Consider the following 12,522-nt stretch of genomic DNA (forward strand, 5'->3'; position numbering starts at 1 on the left):
CTGTGAAGTGCCCAGTTGAGTAATTGCAAGCTACATATTACGTAATATATCATACGGCTAAGATATCGCTAGACAACTGGTTAAAATATAACAGTCAACTTGAGTCAGTCATTTTGTCTTTCAAATGAATGTCACAGAGGATATAAAGTCCCGGCCGATACGAAATCCAGCAGTACTGCGTTAAACCATCGTAGCCGCAAAGGTTGTATTACTAGCGATGCTCGATAGTGATCTCACGAGTTCCGTGAGCTGAGAGGCCAGGTGAGATCGATCGATTGTGTGTCAGCGGTATCGCTTCTGTGGGTGTTGTACTCTCGACTTTATCTCATCGCCCGGCCTCGAGTCTCTGACAAACGTAACTATCGCATGACATCTTTCGGGCGATCAGGCATATAAGAACATTCATCAGCATAAACAGGCATAGCGGTCGTTACCGACTAGAGCGTATAAGTAGACTTTGGCATTGCTTTCCGTATACCAGCATAATACAGCACCGCATCGCATCTCCCACTACTGTACGACGGCATAGACAGCTCGTGGAATAATCGGCTGTTTCGATAATGGGTCAGTTACAGAGCTCCGAGAATAGCGGACACAAGTTCTCGCCTCAAGATATTTCGTCTCGGTTTGCAACAAAATGTGGTCAGCAGTTCACTGGTATTGAGCTATGGGCTTTTAAGGTGAGTGTTGTCATGGTATGAAATTCCAGCCGGATCGGTTCTAATTGGTTCACTATTTAGGATGTTTTTCGGAAAAATGGTGCTGTGCATAACAGCACCTACTATTGGACTGAGAAGGAATTGTATGTGTGGCGACTAAGGGCTTCATTAAAATCCTTGCTAACGATGTGTTCAGCACCAACTTCCTTGAAATTCCCGATGCGGTTTCTGATTCGGCTACGATTCTGTACGCGATGGTCCACTACTTGTGCGCATTTCCATTTTTGCGACCGCGCGTTCCTCCTTTAGCATTTTCACAAGTCGCGCCGACTCCGTTAACATTTGAAAGCATGGTAAAGGTCGTGGTTCTCTTTACTGGTCGCTACAAGAGCATTTTGACAAGCGACTATGATTTTTTAAAACTTCTGTTTTGCGCCATTGCGTACTACGAGGAAGTTCTTGAGAACGATCGGGAGTTCAAGGAGAAGCGGTCGGCGGAGTCTTATGAAGAGGCGACGGAAGAGTACGAACCTTCTCGTTCAGCCACTCCTATTGCTGAGACAGCTGCAGCGGAGAAGCCTGGTTTCTGGGACCAAAAACTCGCATTTTTTGATTCGCTGTCAAAGTCAGACAAGAACATGCCAAGCGCGTCCACTTCTGTTTCGTCGGCTGATGATGAGATGCTGAATGTGGATCTGGAGAAGATTACAAGTTGGTATGACCTTGACTTGATCAAGACCTACGACAGCATCAATATTGAGCTACTTCGCATATCACCAACCTCTCTTTATCACTTGTTCGTGCTCCTTCTGGCTATTGGGCCACTACAAGGCCCCGAGCCAATATCACTATACGCGGAGCACTTTACCGAGCCGAAGATTACAAAATACAGGGAGATCGCTAAGAGCATGACTCGGTCATTTTATCCAAAGTGGACGATTGATGATCCCACTGATCAAAGTTCCGTCATGGAGAACGGAATCTCGTACTCGCGTTTCTACACAGTCATCAAGTCAGTCATGGTAAGTTCGGTATGGAAGTCACAGTATCATCTCTTTTGTTAACAGACGATAGCCCTTTGCGTTTGATGGACTTGCGATCATCTTTGAACACTTCCTCTTCAATCAGAAGTATGTGCCCGATGCCGAAGCGGATAAGCCGAAGTTTGCAGTTCCTGAATTCGTCGGATCGCCAACCGACCACCCATTTGCTTCACCGAATGACCACGACGGACTGGAAGAACTAGAAGACGAGGAATTTGAGAGCACAAACAGCAAGCATACCATTGTGAAGGCGCCTCGAATTCCGGAAGCGACGAAACTTATGGGCGCACCGATGATTGCACAACTCGCTACGTTTATGGACGTCAACAGCTTTCAACTTTATGGCGGCTTGAAGAAGTTATATGTCGGCTCAGAAGCAGGTTTCAGCATGGGCTCGTTTGAGCAAAAGGTTTTCAAGTGGAATGCGCCTACTATTTTACTCGTTCACGGATACATGCTCTCCAATCAGCCAAGAGGTGCACGAGAGCGCGCCTTTTTTGATCAATTGCCTCCAGTCAGGTACGGTAATAGCGCAGGCTATGTAAAGAAGCATAGCGATGAAGTCTTGTTTGGAGCTGTTGTGAACACTGCCTGGAAGCTGTCCAATAAAGGTAAGTTTGTGACATTTGAGAAGCTACTCAGTTCACTACTAACCGGAAATTTAGCGTGCTTTGGAGACGCGTCAACAGCACTTTTCCAGCTTTCGCCAATCCAAGATGTATTTAGGCCGACGTCATACAACGAGAACTATGCGTACTTCTCGAAGAATCTTGGAATCGGTTTCGGTAACTTGCCACCTAAGCAGAATTCACACCAGAATAATGGACTTCCTCAGTACTCATTTGGCGACGTATCTCTTACTTTGGAGCATTCTCTGGAGTTTGGCGTGTTCAGACACGTTGGCTCCGAGACATTCAAGTCGAGTCAGATTCGGGAACACGTGGATTTCGAAGATCGATTTGCTATCACTGAGCTGGAAGTATGGGGCGTCGGCGCTGACGACGTGTTGCGGCAGCAGCAGCAGCTGTGGCAATGGGAAGAGGCCGAGGCACTGCGTCGAAAGAACGTCAACTTGTCCAAGGACATTGAGGAGAGCAGAGCACTGCTAGAAATGGCTGGTCTTGTTGGCGGCGGCGGAAAACACTCCGGTGGCAGTGTATGAACAGATATATGAAATTTTGGGTTTCGAGGAGCGGATTTTTTTGCTGGATAGGTTATTTTCGCATATTGATTGCGCATCATTGCCGGTTAATTGCATACAACTTACCACTGTTGCGGGGTTATTGGATAACTAATCTCATTTCATTGTGGTTGAATCATTTGGGCGGCTATCTTGGCTGGTCTCAAGACGACTTGATTTACGTATTCTACGTACACACCGGTGTTTCTTATTTGCATGAACGAGACAATGAGTGGTATTTACTGTATATAATTTTGATAATAGCTCATATATTGTGCTGAATAGTTGATATACTGGACTGCTCTTCCTTTGGCTGCCCGCGCGTTGTGGCGCCTTGAATCAACAGGAAAGTTGCGGTTTAGGGTCTCGTCACGGAAGGCGCGAACTGGCAGCTGTAGTCGGCATGATGTGCGAATCGAGCGCGCGGTAAGTTGAAACAGACAGGAAACAACAAGAGTTAGGAGCATTTGAGTCGCAAGCGGATGATGCGGGTCTGCGTGTCGGTAATGTCAAGACCGTTCTTGTTAAGGAGCGGAGTGGGAAGGGCACTGGTGCTGCCTACATGCATCCGTCGAATCTGTCAAAAGACCACTGTTCCCAAAGCCGTCGGTGCCAATCCCGAGGCCGACCCGGCGATTGATATAGTACAGCACATTACTGAGCGTGGGCTTTTGAAGGAGATTACGGAGTAAGTTATGCACGTGGTGGCTGCGATATTTTCGTTATTATTGAGATTAACGCTGTGCAGTGGTTCTGATCTTGCAACAGAGCTTCGCGATGGGTTGAAGACGACTATATACTGCGGTGCAGATCCGACGGCTAAGTCGTTGCATATTGGAAATCTTGTGCCGTTACTTGGGATGCTTCATTTTGGTATTCGTGGGCACGATATGATAGGACTGGTGAGTCATTGTTTGAGCTTCAGGGTGCCAAACATTACTGCTAACGTTGTTGCAGATTGGCGGTGCCACGGTCGAAGTTGGCGATCCCTCTGGTCGCACGACGGAGCGGAAGGAGATGGAGAGCGAAGTGCGCGTCTCCAACCAAGATCTGATAACGAAGCAAATGCACGGGGTCCTTGTCAATGCCATCGAATACGCGCGGTCAAAGGGGTACACTACCATCGGCAACCTTGCATTTGTGAATAACGCCGAGTGGTGGAAGCCGATGACGTTCCTGCAGTTCATGACAATGATAGGGCGCCATTTGCGCGTGCAGGACATGTTAAGGCGGCAGAGCGTGCAAAGCAGAATTACCTCGGAAAGCGGAATCGGGTTCAATGAGTTCTCGTACCAAGCGCTTCAGGCATACGACTTTTTCCATTTATATAGTACTCATGGATGCAGAATCCAGGTCGGCGGCAGCGATCAGTACGGTAATATTGTGTGTGGAGTCGACCTCACCCAGCGTCTTCAGCATGCTCGCGGTCTCGAGAAGAAGCAAATATACGGTATCACCACGCCACTGCTAACCACCGCAGTCGGTGAGAAGCTAGGTAAATCCGCTGGAAACGCGGTCTGGCTTGACCCGAACTTGACAAGCCCATTTGAGCTTTACCAGTACTTCGTCCGTCTAGCCGATGCGGATGTCGAGAAGTATCTACGCATCCTCACACTTGTACCGCTACCCGAAATCGAAGCGATTGTCGGCGAACATAATAAAGACCCGTCACTTCGTTTCGGCCAGCACGCGCTTGCAAATGAAGTCACTGACCTCGTTCATGGCATTGGGTTCGGAGCCAAAGCAAGGGTCCAGTCGGGCATCTTGTATTCTACGCCGGCGGATGGCACTGAATACTCTGCAGACGAAATCATCGAAGCTTTTAAAGACGACTCGCATCTGATACGGCTTCCACGAGAATCGGTAGTCTACCAGAGAGTACCACATGTGATAAAACTCCTTACGAACTTGTCAATCAGTACGTTGTGCATCCGTAAACTGAGGTCTGCTGATGTGTACTAACGAACTACAACAGAAGCTGGGAAGTCATTGTTGACCAGCGGTGGTGTGTATGCCGGCCCAAAGCTGATCCAACTAAATTTAGCGCACACGTTTGTCGATCCGGATTGGCTTATAGACAACAAGCTTTTACTGTTCAGACTGGGTAAGGCTGATATGAAAATCATTGTACTAGAATAGTAGAGGGAACAGTCGAAACCATATTCATCAACTGTATATAGAAAGCGTTTTGTGTAAATAGAGGAATCACATATTCTTTCATTGCGTCATCTTTAGGGCTTTCTAGAAACTCACTACTGAAAGTCCCCCTTGCTTATTTCATACGAAAACTTTTATTTACTCCCAGTATACTACCGTCCCGATTAAATATACAACGAATTTAAATGTAAGTCTCGTACGCAACAGGCGCGAGCGTGACAGGAGCGTTACCTTCAGAGGAAACAACGTGTGCCTCCCGGGGCAGAACGGGCTGTCTCTTGAGAAAGACAGGCTCACCCTTCTCCTTGGCCTCCTTTTTCCGCTCAGCATTCTCCTTGACACGCTTGACGAAGTTCTCTCGGCACTTAGAGTGCTTGACGTGCTCGATACGGAGGTTGACACGCTTCTCGAGGTAGCGGTTGCCGACTACCTTATAGACGATGACACCGACGGCAGACTTGGTAACATTGTAGACAATACCAGTCTTGCCGTGGTAGTACTTGTGGGGCATACCCTTCTGGACGGAACCTGCAAATGGTGATGAGTATGACACACTGAGGGAGCTCCTAATACAAAATCAACACGTACCGTTGGCCTTGATATCAACAATATCTCCAACCTTGTACGTCTTCAAATAGACCGACATTCTAACACGCCATGTCAGCTCGTCATTCTGCCAAAGTGGTTATCCTCCTGCGTCACTTACGGCAGAGTGCCATGCTTCTTGTAGTCCCGCGCGAACGCATAGCGAGTGCCGGATCGGTAACCGTGGCTGAAGAGACGACATTAGTAACTCCCTTCAGTGGCACAAAGTACGCGCACTCCAAGCATACCTGTGACCCATTGTTGCGATGTATAGACGTCGACCGAGGTGTGTGGTAGATGAGTCGTCGTCGTTCGGTAGTGGTGAACAAGCAGCAGATACTGCAGCGTGGCAGCGTGGCAGCGTGGGACTTCGTAGTAAGGTTTTACTTCCGGTGCGGAAAAAGCAGTCACGCATTGACTAGGGTTGAGGGCTATACCCTTATTGTGTATGATCCATGTGACTTTGGCATCTTCCGCATTCTTAATGGCCTCTGCTGAATTAACGTTTAGCGTAATTAATTTTGCGATTGCCTGCGAAGCCCGCCGCCGCTACTACTCACGCCGCGCGCGTCCGCGCATCCGCTTCCACTCCCAACTACCGACAAACTGGATCTGAAGCCCATCAGGCAGCGTTAGACCTGCTTCACGAATTGTAGGGCATGTTTGGATTTTGAGCTCCGTTCCACTGGTCATAAGCTGTACTGCAAGTTCGGAATTGAGTGCTATGTTATTACCGCGAACTGCTTAATCTGCTTACGGGAAAATTGGAATATGATTACATACGAAGAGAATGACAGAAAATGTTTATGATGGGACATTAATGGAGTCAAGTAAGCTAATATACTGTGAAATCTATCGCCGTATTACCGTTTTGCAAAGCCGCTTCTCCTCGCGTATCTCCGAGCTCTCTCACAACCTCCCAGCGGATATAGGAGCTTGGGAGCTCAATCTGCGCGCGAAGATCGTATGATATAAACGCGATCAAATCCATTCATCGATTCTTAGCGATTCGATTGCTTCCATCTCGTCATTGGCTTAATTGTCGCAGTTATGGGCAAAACAGCACAGCTTGGAAAATACGGGCCAACTATCCCTGCGATGGGGCTTGGATGCATGGTATAGACCTCTCTCGATGAGCTGTGATGCCAGCCCCGACTAACATGGCTTTATACAGGGCATCTCTGCATTTTACAAGAAGCCAATGTCCATCGAGAACGCGCACGCCTTGCTCACCCATGCTGCGGATACGGGATGTACGTTCTGGGATACCTCGGACGCGTATCTTTCGAATGAGGACGTTCTTGGCGAGTGGTTCAGAACAACCGGTAGACGCAACGAAATCTTTCTAGCCACGAAGTTCGGCATTACTACCACGCCGCAAGGCAGAGTAATGCGCGGCGAACCTAGCTATGTTAAGGAAGCGTGTGAGAAGTCACTGAAGCGGCTTGGCGTTGACTGCATCGACCTGTATTACCAACATCGCGTAGACACAAACACACCTATTGAACTCACCGTCGGCGCAATGGCGGAACTGGTCAAAGAGGGCAAAGTGAAATACTTGGGACTGTCAGAATGCTCGGAGAAGACTTTGCGGCGGGCTTACAAAGTACACCCCATCGCAGCTATCCAGATCGAATACTCCCCGTTCGCCCTCGAGGCTGAGAACAACGGCGTCCTCGCAGCATGCAAGGAGCTCGGCGTCGCAGTCGTTGCGTACTCGCCTCTCGGTCGTGGCTTCCTCACCGGCGCATACTCGTCCGTCAATGACTTCCCCGAAGACGATTACCGCCGATCCTCGCCCCGTTTCATCGGCGACAATTTCGACAAAAACCTCAAGCTCGTGAACACACTGGCTGCGATCGCGGCGATCAAGGGAGTCACACCCGGACAGCTGACTTTGGCATGGCTGATTTCCCAAGGCGCTATCCCGATCCCCGGAACGACAAGTATGGCTCGCCTGGATGAAAATTTCAAGTCTCTTGACGTGGTGCTCTCGCCAGAGGATATCAGCGATATCAGGGAAGCGGTGATGGCTGCGGATGTTGTTGGTGAGAGATATATTCCAAGCTTCCAGGCTTTCTGCTATGCTGATAGTCCCGAACTTCCGTCAGCGTAAGGAATCTGACTTGATCGTTACCGGATGCCGATCTGCAACATATTTATTGGTCTGTAGATGGTTCGATTCAAAAATTCTATAACTTTCTCAACAATAATCTATTATTACACTTCTACCCGTCCTGGTGCACAGCATCAAGCAACGAAGATTACGACAAACAAATCCTTCTTTTGAGCAGTTAAAACGTAACCGTCGATATAGTATATACTTCAAATACAAAAGTAAAGACACAAAACACCTGATTCACAATTCTAATCTTCGAACCCCAAACTACATTATTATATAACCTACTCGGTCGTAGCATACCCTTCATCTTCGTAATCATCGGTCTCGAGGCAGTCAGCGCACCCGCTTAACCGCATACCCATCTGCACGCACTCTCTAACGATCGCTCGCCGAGTGTTGGTGGCAATGCCAGCGGCTTCGCCTTCGTCGCCACCAATCCATATTCGAGCACGGCCGATAAGAGACTCGCTAGTCTTCTCAACAGTCCTCCGGTGCTGCATCTTACGAACAGTGCTGATAACTGCAACGAAGCCAAGAAGGCTGAGCTCGCTAACATCGTAAACCTTTAGCGAAGAGAAGAGCTTCTCGGCCACAAAGGGTCGGGAAGGAAGAAGAGTCTGAACCAGCGCACATCGGATAGCAACACGAGTATCAGAAGAAGAGAGCATGGAGACAACGCTTATGCCGGTTCCAACAGCGCCGGCGCTGACGGACCCATCAACATCATCAGAAATGCCCGACGACACTTCGGAGAGTGTAATAGAGATGTTATCAGTCTCGGGCCCAGAGTCAACCTCTTCCTCTTCCGCTTCATCTTCTGATGACAAAATAGCAGACGAGTTGATAGGAGCCACCAGAACACGCTCGGGTGAGGAGACGGTCGAAGCCGCCGGTCGCGGAACTGGCACAGTAGCCATCTTCTTCGGGTGAGAAGCGGCGACCTTCAGATCCTCGCGAACAGCCTCCATCATCTCACTAGTAAACTGTGGAGAAGTATCGCCCAAAAGAACTGACCGAGCGATAAGAGCGCGACGGCTGACGACAGAGTTGGGAGGAGCCACCTTCACGCTGACAGCCAACGCGCCAGCATTACGAATATCATCCAACGACTCGACAAGTGCAGTACGAAGCTGACGGCAAGAGTACCACGCAGCCAAAACATCCAGAGGCGACTTGATAGCGGAATCTTCAATAGTAGACGTAAGACCTTCGTCACGGAAAGAACAAGTAACGCCCTTGTCTATCGGGTTGTTCCAAGTTAGGTTGTAAGCACGAGTAACTGTGTCGGCGTCGAAAACGTCGTCACACTCGAGTAAGTTCACAAGATGATCAGGAGTCTTCTCAGCAGCGTCCACAACATCGCCCTGTTCGCGCTGTAGCCGGCGAGCGGCTTCCCAGAGATACTTCTGGACACGCTCCGAGACACCGTGCAAGATCGGGACGTCGTAAAATAAAATCTTGACCTGCAGAGCCTGCATCATGTACCGCAGAGGGGTAGCAGGAATCAGGAAACTTGCGAGCAGTGTAAGCAAGAGACGAACATGCGAGCAAGAAGCGTCGCCACCGCCAAGCTGAGCGTCAATAGCAGTCTTCCACGCAGCGACGCGTCCAAGTTCTTCCTCTGCAGTGGTGCTGAAGAGAATGCGGAAACCTTCGAATCCAATCAACTTACGAAGAGTAATCTCAAAAATCTTCGTGACGACAGCGTAAACTTCCAAAGCAGCAACACGAGGAGGAACGTTGAGAGTACGGATAGCCGTCAGCCATGCCTGCTGACGAACTTCAAGAGGACTGCTGACTGCCAGCGGCTGCGAAGACAGGAAAGAAGAAGCAGCATTCTTGCCGCCCTTGGAAGGCGACGAGCCATCGAACAACGCCGGGTAGAAGATGTACATAATGGTTCCTAGTAGTAAAGTGCCACGAAGAACGCACATGACGGCATGAGCATGTGGACCAAGAAGAGACTGTGTGCTTGATCGAAGGAAAATAGGAATTGCCGCAAGTCCACGGCTGTTCTGACCATCGACATCGCTAAACGAGTTGGCAACCATCATGCCGGCCATCGAGCCCATCATCAGTTTGCCCATCATGTTGCGACCAACACCGGAGATCATATTGTTACCCCGGTTCAGGCCAGATGGATCGTTCACAGCCTGTCCTCCAGGAAGCATGGCGCCGTTGGCCATCATGGAGACGTCAACAGGAGGACTACCACCCATCATCATTGTACCGGACTGATCAGGGAACTTGCCCTCAAGAAGAGCCTTGTTCTCGCGCTGAAGCTGCATGTTGCGCTGCTGAAGATGCATAATATACTCCGCTGCCTTGGTAAGGACGGTGGCCTTATTCAGCTTGTTCGCCGGAGTGAGGCCATCAAGTTCTTCCTCGTCGTCATCAAAGTTACCGCCGACGGCACAGCGCAGAGACGGTACGCAGTCGCGCAGAGCTGAGATTTTGTCGTTAAGGTTTGTACGGTATCGCTTTTCGATCATGTTGTGTGCAGTCTATTCCCAATCAGTTAGCAGAGATCATGCATACACGCTGAAGATGTAATACCTTCTTCGGTTTAGTAACTTTTCCGCCTTTGGCACCTTGCTGTTCTGGCGGCGAGACATGGTCGACATTCTGACCGACCCGACCGGACGCGCTCTGCTTCCGCACAGCATTGTGGCCAGTGGTGACGGATGGACTCCGCTTGGTGGTGGTAGTGGTAGTCTTGACGACAGGAACGGTGGATGGCATGGTGGCAACGGGGAGCTTTTGCATCTGAGGCATCATGGCATACTGCGTAGCTTGGTCGATCTTGTACATCGGCATTGGCGGCGAAGGCATGTAGTTCTTGTAGGGTGGCGTCATCACATGCGGCGAGGCGGAGGAGACCGGCGAGAGCGAGCTAGGCGAAGCGGATGACGCGGAAGAAACGCTGGGGTTGTGGCTCAAAGCGGGAACATCAGAAGTAACGTAGGTCGGAGTGCCAGGCTCGAAAAAGAATTGCGAGGGGTCGACGACGGTGTTGACCTCAGGCTTGATGTCGTCCTGCGGCAGAACCAAGGAGTTGGCGGTGTCGATAGGGAACAGAAACTGATCGGCACGCCATGAATTAGGGTCGTTGGGATCGTCGGAGTGAGGCGAGAAGCTGGAGAGTGGCGAGGAGCCGTGGCCAGAGGAAAGGAGATCTTCGGGCGAGAGCGAAGGATTGAGCGACGTCTGGTAGGAAGAGGCGGTGGACTCCTCGGCTTCGAGACGGGCAAGGAAGTCCTCGCAGTCGGCAAAGTCGAAGGACACGTTGCTAGGCGCCATGGCGGTGAAGTCATCCATTGCGGCGGATGAGCGAGAAGAAGAAGAGGGAGAGGGAAAAAGAGAAGGGCAAGCACAATTAACGGCTGCGACGCTGCGGTGTAATAAGGCGACGCGATGCGCGTGCGGAGGAGGAGTGCTGTGGCAGCGCGGCGACGACGCCGGGATTTGTGGGCTGATGTTGCTGTGGCGCAGGCGTGGCGCGGGCCGTGGCTTGCCCCGGGTGGACTGATCTTTGCTGCAAACAATTGTTGCCTCCACGTGACCTGGCCCTTCGCCTCTTCTAGTATGGCTATACCATGAGCGCGCGGGCGGTGGCGCCGTGCGTGGATTCCGTTGTGGAGAGGGAGCGCGAGCACCTACGAGTCGCTCATTGGTCGCGCATGCTGACCCCGTCTCTGGCAACAGGGTGCGTGGGAGCGTGGGACGGCGGAAATCGCGATGCGCGCTGGGACATGGATGGACGCGACTTCGCGCAGAATCCGGCGGGCTACGAGGGAGATGAGCCGGGATATATATTCTAGCTCTGGCTCTCTTTTACAAACAGCGAGCGCATGATCTATTCGTTGCTGCCAGCGCCGTGACTGGATGACGCACTATCCTGCGCGGGCTGAAGGTGACGTCGCCTGTCCAGAGCAGCTCAGCCTAGCTGACCGTAGGTTACCTGTGGGCTGGATTTGGGGCCGGCGGTGCTGGCAGTTGGAATAGTGGAGCGCGATGCGCGAGCTCCCCTATACGCGAAGCGAAGGGCGTACGCGAAGGATGCGAAGTCAAGCCGGCAGGTGCCCACGCGCCAAAACAAGCAGCACAGCAGGTCCTTTCTGGATTTGCACTTTGCAAGTCCATGTTTGTTGGGAGGATTGTTGGACAGCGGCTCAGATAAGTGCTCTGACCGCCGACGCTGGCACTGGCGCTGGCGGTCGACACATGCCGCATACCGTGAACGGCGGCGCGGTTAGGTATATGACTGGATGTAGGCCGAGTTGATGATCCCTGGTCCTGGATCCTGCAGGTGTGCCTGTGGCTTGGCCGGCGACTACTGGTGATGAGCTATGCACCGCTGCGCGCCATATCAGCGCACGCTTCCGGCTGGACGCACAGACAAGGTTTAGCGGTGAACGCAGTGCGCAGGGGTGCCGCCACGTGAAAACGCGGTGAAACGCCCTTAGAGCAACGGCGCTAGCGAGCCGACCACGTGAAGTCAAACCTAATCCGCTGGACTTGGATCATCCACCTGACTGGCTGGCGCTGCCCCATTCTGTCCGCCGACGCCCGCCGGTCAGGCGTGCATCCGGCCCGAGACATCGCACCGGATCGCAGCAGGCAGTGGTACGGCATGTGGGGAGTGTACCGGCAGTACTGTGCGCACGCAGTGGGACGCTGTGGGGGAAGCCGAGGGGCGCCTGGTGGGAAGCTGCTCGAGCGACCAGGGTCTGGCGTCGAGCGTGCGTGCCAGGCGAATAGGGGTTTCGCGCGCCC

The 12,522-nt window shown here is 51.4% G+C and overlaps 5 protein-coding genes across 5 annotated transcripts; 3 read left to right on the plus strand and 2 right to left on the minus strand.

Moving 5' to 3' along the window:
• Positions 1–269: 269 nt before the first annotated feature.
• On the plus strand, positions 270–3,164 carry V1518DRAFT_411993 (TLD-domain-containing protein). Its single transcript, XM_066902990.1, has 5 exons — positions 270–680; positions 741–802; positions 856–1,681; positions 1,734–2,313; positions 2,368–3,164. Exons 1-5 carry the CDS (start codon positions 561–563, stop codon positions 2,862–2,864), a joined length of 2,085 nt encoding a protein of 694 aa, XP_066761292.1. The 5' UTR covers positions 270–560; the 3' UTR covers positions 2,865–3,164.
• Positions 3,165–3,294: 130 nt separating this feature from the next.
• On the plus strand, positions 3,295–5,102 carry V1518DRAFT_411997 (uncharacterized protein). The gene is made up of 4 exons (XM_066902991.1): positions 3,295–3,570; positions 3,631–3,784; positions 3,840–4,800; positions 4,858–5,102. The coding sequence occupies exons 1-4, from the start codon at positions 3,365–3,367 to the stop codon at positions 5,019–5,021; spliced, it is 1,485 nt and encodes a 494-aa protein (XP_066761293.1). The 5' UTR covers positions 3,295–3,364; the 3' UTR covers positions 5,022–5,102.
• On the minus strand, positions 5,097–5,971 carry V1518DRAFT_412000 (60S ribosomal protein eL21). The gene is made up of 4 exons (XM_066902992.1): positions 5,873–5,971; positions 5,746–5,811; positions 5,628–5,686; positions 5,097–5,567 (listed from the first exon to the last, which is right to left on the minus strand). Exons 1-4 carry the CDS (start codon positions 5,881–5,883, stop codon positions 5,221–5,223), a joined length of 483 nt encoding a protein of 160 aa, XP_066761294.1. The 5' UTR covers positions 5,884–5,971; the 3' UTR covers positions 5,097–5,220.
• Positions 5,972–6,409: 438 nt separating this feature from the next.
• Positions 6,410–7,800, plus strand: V1518DRAFT_412006 (aldo-keto reductase). The gene has a single exon (XM_066902993.1). It carries the CDS (start codon positions 6,826–6,828, stop codon positions 7,738–7,740), a length of 915 nt encoding a protein of 304 aa, XP_066761295.1. The 5' UTR covers positions 6,410–6,825; the 3' UTR covers positions 7,741–7,800.
• A 19-nt stretch (positions 7,801–7,819) lies between these two features.
• V1518DRAFT_412008 (uncharacterized protein) lies at positions 7,820–11,167 on the minus strand. Its single transcript, XM_066902994.1, has 2 exons — positions 10,303–11,167; positions 7,820–10,250 (listed from the first exon to the last, which is right to left on the minus strand). Exons 1-2 carry the CDS (start codon positions 11,062–11,064, stop codon positions 8,028–8,030), a joined length of 2,985 nt encoding a protein of 994 aa, XP_066761296.1. The 5' UTR covers positions 11,065–11,167; the 3' UTR covers positions 7,820–8,027.
• Between the last annotated feature and the right edge of the window lie 1,355 nt (positions 11,168–12,522).

The sequence above is a fragment of the Limtongia smithiae genome (genome assembly GCF_038497785.1).
Source record: "Limtongia smithiae strain NRRL Y-17922 unplaced genomic scaffold V1518scaffold_2, whole genome shotgun sequence".
Classification (NCBI taxonomy): domain Eukaryota; kingdom Fungi; phylum Ascomycota; class Lipomycetes; order Lipomycetales; family Lipomycetaceae; genus Limtongia; species Limtongia smithiae.

Coding starts and splice junctions, on each gene's coding strand:
- V1518DRAFT_411997 (XM_066902991.1), top strand. CDS start 3,365: ATGATGCGGGTCTGCGTGTCGGTAATGTCAAGACCGTTCTTGTTAAGG. Junction 3,571..3,630: donor CTTTTGAAGGAGATTACGGA/GTAAGTTATGCA, acceptor AACGCTGTGCAG/TGGTTCTGATCTTGCAACAG. Junction 4,801..4,857: donor CCTTACGAACTTGTCAATCA/GTACGTTGTGCA, acceptor GAACTACAACAG/AAGCTGGGAAGTCATTGTTG.
- V1518DRAFT_411993 (XM_066902990.1), top strand. CDS start 561: ATGGGTCAGTTACAGAGCTCCGAGAATAGCGGACACAAGTTCTCGCCT. Junction 803..855: donor TATTGGACTGAGAAGGAATT/GTATGTGTGGCG, acceptor CGATGTGTTCAG/CACCAACTTCCTTGAAATTC. Junction 2,314..2,367: donor CTGGAAGCTGTCCAATAAAG/GTAAGTTTGTGA, acceptor CCGGAAATTTAG/CGTGCTTTGGAGACGCGTCA.
- V1518DRAFT_412000 (XM_066902992.1), bottom strand. Junction 5,687..5,745: donor AAGAAGCATGGCACTCTGCC/GTAAGTGACGCA, acceptor ATGGCGTGTTAG/AATGTCGGTCTATTTGAAGA. Junction 5,568..5,627: donor TGTTGATATCAAGGCCAACG/GTACGTGTTGAT, acceptor CACCATTTGCAG/GTTCCGTCCAGAAGGGTATG.
- V1518DRAFT_412008 (XM_066902994.1), bottom strand. CDS start 11,064: ATGGATGACTTCACCGCCATGGCGCCTAGCAACGTGTCCTTCGACTTT. Junction 10,251..10,302: donor AAGTTACTAAACCGAAGAAG/GTATTACATCTT, acceptor GATTGGGAATAG/ACTGCACACAACATGATCGA.
- V1518DRAFT_412006 (XM_066902993.1), top strand. CDS start 6,826: ATGTCCATCGAGAACGCGCACGCCTTGCTCACCCATGCTGCGGATACG.